This window comes from Lolium rigidum, chromosome 6 (genome assembly GCF_022539505.1).
Source record: "Lolium rigidum isolate FL_2022 chromosome 6, APGP_CSIRO_Lrig_0.1, whole genome shotgun sequence".
Taxonomy (NCBI): Eukaryota; Viridiplantae; Streptophyta; class Magnoliopsida; order Poales; family Poaceae; genus Lolium; species Lolium rigidum.
The window spans coordinates 64649359-64659550 of NC_061513.1; the positions used below are offsets into that span (position 1 = coordinate 64649359).

Below are 10192 nucleotides of genomic sequence, written 5' to 3' on the forward strand. Positions count from 1 at the left end.
ACAACTTCTTCAAAGGCCGGATCCTCGACGACATCGAAGCCAAAATGGTGGCGGCGGACGTGGCGGCCCCGGCAGCGGCATCGGCGGCGGCGCATCAAGAGTAGGGCCGACGCGTCTTCTCTCTGCTACACCTGCGTCGGCCTCTGCGTCGGCGACGGAGCAGACGCACCATGCACATTAACAGGCAGATCGCGACGAGGTCATCGTGCTCGACGGGCCTGCGTCGATTCAGGATACGACGCCGTCGCCCAACCCCTTCCCCTTCTTCTAATTTGCATGCACCACCGGTCTGTAATATGACCGCGCGCCCACTGATCGCGACGAATCGGCGGAACGATCTCTTTTGAATGCATCTATTTGAATTTCTGATTGGGGGCGGCGTTTGGGGGACGCGGCTGGGGAGCGACGTCCCCCAAACGCGGCACGAACAAAACACGTCCCCCAAACGCTCGATCCGGCGCGGTTTGGAGGACGATTTGGGGGACGCGACTGGAGATGCTGTTAGGAAGGCGAAGTGCAAGGACCGGCATCGGCTGTCTGCTTTTCACGACAATAGCCATTCCGATAGATTTCTACTCGCTGACGATGCAAAGTGACGCAACAACGAACCCTGCGGCATGCCAGTGCCAACGTCTCCATGTGCGGTGCGCCCGATGTGCAGCACTGGTACAGCGGCACTGAAAGGGAAAGGTAACCATCGCGCCGAGGAAGGCGTCCAGTCACACGACCTGCTCAAGTGCCCCGCCCAAACGGCCCAGCCCAGAGGTAGGCTCAAACGAATGCGCAGACATCTACGGCCCAAGCCTACCCAAACTGGCCCGGGTATTCTCTGCGTCGCCGCCACGCTCCGCCCTGGACTGGACCACCGGTCCGCCGCCAACGCCCACCGGCGACGAGGGGCGCATGCTCGGAAACAGCCGCTCCCACGCCTATCGTCTTCCTCTCCGGCGAGCCAGGTCAGTTCGCTGGGTTACTCGTTCGTGTTGGTCGAAGCTGCCTAAGGTTTCGTTCGTTGCCTGTAGACGAATAATCCATTGCAGATACCTCGAGATCCCTCCGGAACATACTACCATTGCATTGAGTAGTTGAGTGTTTTTGTTTTTTCTTTCTCATTTAGCAGGCAAAAGTTCCTGTAAGTTTCCGATTATTGTGCTATGGGATGACCAATCGTGCTTCATGTGCACACTGTATTATAAGCACTTCCCATTATACCGAATAGAATTTGAGTAATGTATTTTTGTGGTGGAGAAGTGAAGTACCCACAAGTCTGAATCTGTTGCCTCTTGGGTAGATTCCACGGCATAAACCATGGAACAAAACTGGAAGAAGTGAAGTACCAAATTGAGCCATAACATCCAACTAGTTTGCACCATTTTCTTGAGAAACAAATGTACAGTATAAAATATTTTAGGTTGTAAGGAACCCACACAATATACTGGATTGAATAGAAAACATAGACACTAACAATAGCTCATGCGACTTATGGTTACATTGCTGAAACAGCTCTAGGTGACGAAATGAAAGCTGAAATAACACTAGACCCCGCGGAAAATATAATCCTAGAGACTCAGATCCGCAGCTGAAAAGTCCAGCAGTCCAGCTACGGTGCTTCTTCCTCTCAAGATAAACATCAACCCTTCTTCCTTTTATTCTTCCCAAGTCTGATCCTGAAAGGAGATGGATGAAATCATATGAATAACATGTCCTCTGACTATACTTTGGGAATATAATTACTTGGCTATCATCTCACCATGCAGTCATTTATGATGAGTTTACATGAGCTATCTTGAATGGCTAAAATTTCACATCACTACGATCCAAATTCAAAGAGATAATATACAGTTTTTTTTTTTAAATGGTTGACTGTACCACATAAAGAAACTTACATTGGAAATCCTTCCTGATGCTTATGACAGCTGGCTTGGCGGTGGTGGGGATTGGTACGAGTTCAGAAGCGATGGTGGTGGAGAGCTGTAGTGGTGAAGAGGCTGTGTAGATGTTGAAGAAACTGGTAGCGGTTTTGCATGAGGAAGCTGAATCGGAGGTGGTGGGGATTGGTAGGAGTTCAGTGATGGTGGTGGAGAACTGTAGGGGTAAAGAGGCTGTGGCGATACTGATGCTGGTGACGAATTTAAAAGGGGAACACTTGGCTGTAGATGTTTTGGAGGTAAGGGTGGAGAATATTGATAAGGTGGGGGTGAAGATCCATAGTTAAATGGAGGCGGAGAGTTATAGTGGCTAGGAGACGTTGGTGACAACGGTAGAAGAGGTGGAGGTGAGGAGTGCAGGTAAGGCATTGGTGGTGCTACGTTGTTGTTCGGAGGTGGCGAATGCTGGTATTGTGGTGGTGGGGAGTTGTAGTAGTATGGAGGTGGTAAATACTTGTAACCCTGTGGAGGTGGCTGATGATTGTTAGATATCTGTGGAGGTTGGTAATTGGTTGGAGGTGTGGACTGTTGGTAGGGTGGTGGCGAAGAGTAGAAGTTCTTAGGAGGTGGTGAATGCTGATGCGGCAATGGTGGGAACTTGTAATTTGATGGAGGTGAGGGATGCTGGTATGGGAGTGGTGGCGAATTAGATTGATGCATCGGTGGTAGAATGTGAGGTTGTGAACATCCAGCAAATGTCTTCTTTGATCCAAATGCCAGTACTTGGTTGGCTTGGAGAACCACTTCCTCGTTAGACTTGGAGTAAACACTAACACCAGAGAGACTTAACTCCATGGGCACATTGCAGTCAGATCCTCCTGCTGCTGCATGGAGCTCAACCTTGCACGAGTCAGCCCCAAAGGTGCCGCTAAGTTGCAAGCCCGTAATGGCCACACTGTACTTGCCATTGCTTTCTGTGTAGCCAAATCCCACTAGTGCCTGGTCATTGGCCTGACAAGTGACCTTGACCATGGCTCCTGCACCAAATCAGGATAAAAGGTCATAAGTGACAGTATGAAATGCTGAAGGACATTTAGGAAGCATGAACAACTTGTAAAACATCAGCCCTCTTTAATGTTAGTCTTGTTCTCCAATGTGATTTAGCTACAGTTTGGATTTGCAGTGCATCGTGCAGTTATTAGTTCCATGTTTCTATGTCCTCAAATCCTTTCTCTACTGTTTTTTCCTACCTGGTAGCAGCTTGGTATTTTTATTTAAAGCAAGAATGTTTAGTGTTCTTCTACAGCCTTTGACAGATTTGTGTAACCACGACACATAGTAATAACCACAGAGCTTTTTTTCTTTCTAATAGCCATGTTCCTAGACATTCTGCATGCTATGCTTGAGTACATTTTTCATGTAAACAAGTGGTGTTGATTATCAAGAAGAAAAATGACTTATTTACAAGCTAACTGCACTAGCATGCTTAGATAACAAGAACTGCATAATAACAAAAAATTCACCTTCCAGGTGCTCCTTCCCATGTGATTCTTCTGGGTGTGCCTCGTTGAAGCATCTATAGCAGTATGCTTTCCCTATCACCTTAACGATAGGAGCATATGTCGATGAGAGAGAAGGTGGTGACAAGCTTCTGGCTGCCTCACCAAGCATTGGAATGGCAACCAGCACAGCTAAGACCAGCCATAGGTGACCCTTTGGCCGGCCTCCGATGTTCATTTTCATGGCTGAGCAGTGCTTTCTCTGGTGAGAGGAGGAGAGGGGAGATTGTGAATGAATTTAGCTTTGGTATGGGTAGGTATTTATAATGTTCAAGGTGGCATTTGGCAGGGTTTGTGACACAGCAGGTAGGGGGTGGAGGTGGCAGTATGTCCATCTGAATGTTTAGTGCCTGCACTTTGTCACCCACTTGATTTCAGGGGGAGTATGAAACTAGGTGTGATTTAAGATAACATTTTGTAGTTAGAGTACTATTTAGTATGGTGTATATACAAATCTTCTGGTATGTAATTTCAGAGAATAATACTGTAAAATTTGAAGTGGCCGCAAATATAACATTTTGTTAGTGAAGAATTCACCAGCGTGATATACCGATTTCAGTTGCTTCTAAATTTTGAAGACTCTTTGTAAATATCTTTTGCAGTTTATCTTGCATACTGAATTCATCTGACCTGTTGTAAAAGAACAAAGGATGGAAATTGTGATGCAATTTCTCATGTTTTTTATTAAAAAAATTCAATCCGAGTTGTTCAAACCCAGAGTCTGTGAAGGCGTGTCATTTACTGAAACTGATGAATTTCCAGGTAAGTCCACTTGGAATTGGAAGAAAAACAATATGTGAGACTACGATATCAAAACGATAGGTCAGTCATTTTCGAGGACAAAACCACAATGTTAATAATTGGGAAGGGTTGTATTCTCGAAAAATAATCGGGAAGGATTGTTGTGATGTTAATTCATCAGGCACCTAATTTTCTATTCCAGTGGATCTTCGTAGAGGTGTGGTTAAACCAAATCCATTCTGGTAAACATCTAGTACTGCGTGGCATCTTTGGTACTCTTTGGTATGTTTTCCCTGTTTTGGAAGAAGAACTCCTGCAGTTCGAGGAATTGCCTGATACAAGGTAACATTTTCAGTCCATTTTGTCATCCATTTAAGACTATTTCAACCATCTCTCGCTGTCAATGCTTATAGCTGCAGATTCACCCTTTGCTTAAAATAGTTAGAAATACAAAAAAAAAACAGATTCACCCAATTTTTTCCAGCTGGGTGCCTAGGCGGTCGACTGGTGCTGGTGGTAGATTTTGAGAAGCGGGGAGAGAAAGTTAACTGCCGCAGTGCTTCGATTATCTTTGGCAGGTGAGCCGGAGTGAGTGGTATGTGTAGCTTCAACTGCTCAAATATACTAGCCCGCTGACCACAACATAGCAGGTCACCCACCTCAGGTAAAGCAAAGAAAAAATGTGTTATCATGTCCCTGGTCAAAGGGTAGCTTCTGCAAGGCAAAATGCTTGCCTTGTCTCCTCTGCTCCATGAATGAGTTGAGCAGGTTTAACTAACAATTAAATATGCTTTGATTTTGTTTTGGTTTGTGCACTCTGAGTTTATTCTCTTGCGATCATCTTGAGACCGAGACTTTAGAGGGTAGGAGGTCTATTCGATTAAGAGAATAAGAAATATTTTTTCATGCATGGTTTTTTTTACTGGGTGAACAGATGGATAGTACTATTGTTTACAGAGAAAGCAACCTTTCATACTACAAAAAAAATGTTAAGCTTCAGGAATTCAGGACTTGTAGTCGTGGCTTGCTTAGCTAGTGCATAATAGATGGATATTTTGTTTGCTGGAAACGAATGGCAGCTAATTTTGTAGAGGAAACCAATGGCGGTTAATTTAGTGGAGGAAATGTATGGCAATTGGTGGCTGCCAATTCAGACAGAGTTTTGTTTCATCTTGCAGCACTAGGGAAGGCGGCTAAATCTGTATAAACAGCTCGGTCCATGTGAAGGACAGCCCAATCCAGCCCAGCCCAGCTCCCATAGATCGTGTAGCCCGTGAGTTGTTCCAATTATTCCTTGGCGACTGAAATTCTTTTTGCCAAATGGTACTACTTCTCTCCATTATAACCAAAGAAAACAATAACATATTAAAGGATATAGTTCACACAATTTGGAACTTGAAGAATATATTTCAGGACCAGTAGTAAACTTTGCTGACTTCCCTGCTTGGTCATACGGACAAAAGGTAGACAAGAATCAGCTAGTTTTTCATGTCATAAAAATACGCCCATCGATAACCATCATGCGATGATAATCCACCCTGAAGTTCAAAATTTACAAGCAGGGTATTTTGATCTCCATTGATCAGTAGTCGATCCATCTAATTCTCTAGTCAATTGATCAGACAACATATATGTCCTTCTGAACTTAACCCCAAAACAATAACAGCACAACTGATTGAAGAACCATGCAATGCAATGCAATGCGTAGCCCTCTCAGAAGCCATTACACCTTCTCTCCAGAAGAACCAAGTATCCCCTTCCGACTAGCTAGATCTACCAAGTAATAGTAATAGAACATGACAATAACAGCTTAATGGCCATCTCATGAACCCTAAGTGCTCTGTGATGTTAGTTTTTCCTTCAAGCTGACCTAATTAGTATCGTTCCAGACGCTGAAGAGCTGTGCGCCGTTGCAGCCACCGCTCATGTCGCTGCTGCTGGTCGCTGGTGGGGCAGAGGCCGGAGTCCAAGCAGATGTCATCCTCCCGCCGCCGTAGGCCTCGGTGGTGCCCAGGAGGAAGTTCTCGTAGGCGATCTTGCCGTCGTCTTGATCTCTCATGCTGCCATTGTTATAAGCCTGCGCCACGCGTCCATGGGCTAGCGCTGCCTGCTCGTGGCTTGCTGTCGCTGTTGGCAGCATGTAGCTGCCGCCAGGCCCACCACCATTGCTCTCGACGGTGCCATTGTAGACGACGGAGTTAGACCCTGTGCTGTGCTCAAGCGAGGCGCCGGTGTTGTCAATGCTGCTGAGGCCACCATGCTGCTGCATCGCCATTGCCTGGGCATGCTGCGAGAAGAAGTCGTGGGCGCCAGCGCCGGCGCCAAGGTTAAGGTGGTGGAGCTCCTGCAGGCTGTGCGCGGCCGCAATCACCGCGTGGTCCGGCTCTGGCTTGCACCACCCGCGCAGCGGCTGCGCCTGGGCAGCGTAGGGGTGGTACATGTACTGTCCGCCGGATGACTGCATGGGCGGCGCCTGGAACGCGATTGTCGGCCACGCTGAGGCGGCGGCCACAGAAGGGTGGTGGTAGGCTGCGCCGTAAGCAGAAAGTGCACCGATGTCGTAGCTGCTCACCACACCGGCGTGCTGCTGCTGGAGGGACGCCGATGTGGCTGCCGCAGTCTCTGCGTCCTTAAGGCGCTTGGCGGCGCTGCCAATGGGGAGTGCACTGCTGTCCAGAATGCTCTTGACGTCGTAGCGTGTCATGTCAAAGTTGGTGACGGCGTTGAGACCTCGGAACTTGATCGCCGCGATGTCATACGCCTCGGCTGCCTCCTCCTGTGTGCCTACGCACAACACGTACACAGATGGTTTAGAACCACTCGACGAATGCATGCCATGCATGGATGCATGCAAGATGGGCTAGCTTGATTATATTAATCAACTGTACGTATTAGTTTACTGCAAATCCAGCTCCAATATTTTGACTGGATGCACTGGTGAGTGGAGACAGTGGCAGCACTAAACATGGAAGGTACGTACGTTTAAAAAGGTTAGCCACATGAGGAGAGATGCAACTTGGCATGACTTAAAAGGTGGTCGCATTTTTAACGGAAAATCTAGGATTTTTCACTATATTTGATGGCATTTTATGAATTCTCACTCCATGTCTCACATGCTTGTGATGACCTTGGACTTCTCACATGCTTGTGATGACCTTGGACCCACGCGTTAGAGACATCTAGAGTGAAATCATTGTGTTTTTTTTTTATCTTTCCACAAGAAGATGTAATTTTTCCACCAATGTATTCTAAGATGTACAAATGAGTGAAGAATTTATATATGAGGTGGTAATTAATTCGGTACAAGAAAGATGCCTTATGTAATGTGCATATATACATGGAGCATATATACTTACTGAAGGTGCCTAGGTAGAGATCCTTGTTCCCTGCAACTCTCCCTATCCTTGCTTGCCATCTCCCATGTTGGTGGTGTCTTTATTTGTGCAGAGTTAAGATGGTTCGTCAGGAAGTGAAGATTTTTCTTTTAGAGAAAGATAGGATAGTCCTCTCAATCTCTACATCACACGATGCACACAACAAAGAAAAAGAAATTGCATACCTGGTTACTCCGCGGTAAATGGAGGCACCTCTCGAAAAACCACTACTCTTTCTGCACATACAAATGGATTGATAGGATTAGTTAAGTATCATCAATGATCTAATAATATTAACATTAACTGATTAAGTAAACATAGACCTATATGTGCATATATAAAGGATTTGGGACCGACCTTCGCAGAGATGCCACAAACTCCTGCCTTGTCATGTGCTTCATCTCCTCTAATTCCTTTTCATAGTTGTTCACCTGGTTAAATATATAAAAACATATGCATGTTTTTAAATACAACCTCAGTAAACTAGGCATCATAAAAATAATATAATATAATATTTTCATTCACCATTACATTGATCAATTCCAAATAGAAGAGTGATAAATGGTATCTTAACAGCAATTAATGCAAAACAATGCTTACAGGAAAATTTGTTGTCGTCGTTGGACCCCAATACTTGAGAGCAGCCAAATCATAAGCTCTAGCAGCTTTCTCCTCTTTGTCATAGCCACCTGCATATGTGTGTCAACATTAAAAGATGTACAGAAGAAAATGTAAACAAGTGATACTACTAACATCACTGAATCAAAAATTAAAAAATACATCTAAATTAAATGTGGCAACGAATTGAAATTGTTCCATCTGGATCGTGCTTACCTAGATAGACTGCATAGAGTCGAAGAGGTCAAGTTCAAACAAGGGTTGAATCATCAATGAAACAAAACTACAATTAGTACATTGGAGAAAAATAATGATATATATTGATAGCAAAAAACAAATTTAAAAGATGTTGTATCAGTACCTTGACGACCCTTGCGAGTTTGCCCTTCTCTTCTGCAGCTGTTGTCCCACAAGTGAGCCTCATATCTCCCGGTCCATCTATGCCTAATTAAAGCCATTCACAAACAAATGATCAAACTTTGTAAGGCTACAACAATCATGCATGCCCACATAATGGCACTCCTAATACCTATGTATATACGTTACTACTTCTTAAAAGCATTTAGCATTAACTCATTTGGTGAAAAAAAAAAGACAAAAGTATGAACAATCCTAGCTAGCTAGTAGCTACTACCACTAGATTGCAGAAAAACAAAAAAGAGAAGGCAGAGCTCAAACAAAGTTGAATCATTTGATGCTTATTAGTAAAAGCAAACAAAGTAACCAAAACTTCTGTAGTTGCAATGCACACTACCTGGTGACGCCACGATAAATCGAGGTCCGCTGCCCAAACGTGTCGGCCGACTTCCTCGCTGCCGGTAACTCCACCACTGTGCCACCGCTGCCGCCTGTGCTATCAGCACCTGCGGATACCACGGCGCCGGAACCAGTGCTGCTGGCACCGATGGCGTCTTCCTTCCGAGCAGCCATCCCTCCCTGCGTCGACGTGGACACGCTCTCCAACATGCCTCTCTCTCCGCTGAGATGTTGCGGCATCCCTGCCGCCATGTTCATGGACAGAGAGAGCCCCTGCGCCGCCGCCTGCGCGCCCTCGGCCGCCATCTCCACCCTCTGCTGCGCTGGCGCCGGCTGGCTCCGCAACCAGCTCTTGATCATGGACAGCCCTATGCCGCCACCATTGCTATTGTTGGCTGTGGCGTTGTCCATAACGCCAGAGCCGTTGTGGTGGACGCCGGCGGATGAGGCCACCATTACGGAGTCAGCGAACTGGAGAGAGGCGGAGCTGGGGTGGTACAGATAGCCGACGCTACTGCCGCCGGAGTTGGCGTAGCTAGCGCCGCTGGCGTTGCCGCTACCTGCGGGAACGACCATGTTGCCGGCCGTGGCCTTGTGCTGGTGATGGTGGTGGTCGGAGTAGGAGATGCCGCCGAGGAAGTCCTCCAGCTTCGGCTCCGACGACACCAGCGCAGATAGCTCCGATCCCCTCATGTTCCAATCTGCACATCAAATCAAGCACAAGATTTCATATTCCGCTTACCACTTCACCAGTAGTCCAGTACTACTCTTTGATGCAGTTAACCATCTGTGACTCTGTGTATATCTGTATTTACCTTGGGGGATATTGAAGCAGACGTCGGCGCCCGAGACGTCACCCGAGACGGCGCCGGAGGGCGGGAGCTCTTGCTGGGAGAGGGAGAATCCCAGCCAGTTGTTCACAGCGGCCATGGTCGACGGATGATTAGCTAGCTAAAGATAGATAAGGAAGTGATTAGCCGGTCTCTACTTAAGGTTGCTGTTACATAGACTGGAGAATAGAGGAGCAGATCAAGAAGCCATTCCGGTGCGCAGTCCAAGGCTAGGGGAAGAGCTGGAGAGGTCAAGAGCCAAGAGAGTTTCGGAACCTTAAGCAACTGTACTAGTAGTACTCCTGAGGCAGATATTTATACAAAGTACTAGTACTCCCTAATAGTAGTACTGATACTATGTCGTGAGACTACTGTGGATGGATATATGATATTGATGCTATGTGAGACTACTCCTTTATTAGTTTTATGTAGGAGAAGCTTTTTCC

The 10192-nt window shown here is 46.3% G+C and overlaps 2 protein-coding genes across 2 annotated transcripts; both read right to left on the reverse strand.

The window, feature by feature from the left end:
* Window positions 1–1907: 1907 nt before the first annotated feature.
* LOC124662717 (extensin-2-like) lies at window positions 1908–3611 on the reverse strand. Its single transcript, XM_047200522.1, has 2 exons — window positions 3392–3611; window positions 1908–2905 (listed from the first exon to the last, which is right to left on the reverse strand). The coding sequence occupies exons 1-2, from the start codon at window positions 3609–3611 to the stop codon at window positions 1908–1910; spliced, it is 1218 nt and encodes a 405-aa protein (XP_047056478.1).
* A 2427-nt stretch (window positions 3612–6038) lies between these two features.
* LOC124668596 (AP2-like ethylene-responsive transcription factor PLT1) lies at window positions 6039–9846 on the reverse strand. Its single transcript, XM_047205704.1, has 8 exons — window positions 9732–9846; window positions 8915–9617; window positions 8522–8604; window positions 8143–8231; window positions 7900–7973; window positions 7728–7778; window positions 7525–7601; window positions 6039–6952 (listed from the first exon to the last, which is right to left on the reverse strand). Exons 1-8 carry the CDS (start codon window positions 9844–9846, stop codon window positions 6039–6041), a joined length of 2106 nt encoding a protein of 701 aa, XP_047061660.1.
* Between the last annotated feature and the right edge of the window lie 346 nt (window positions 9847–10192).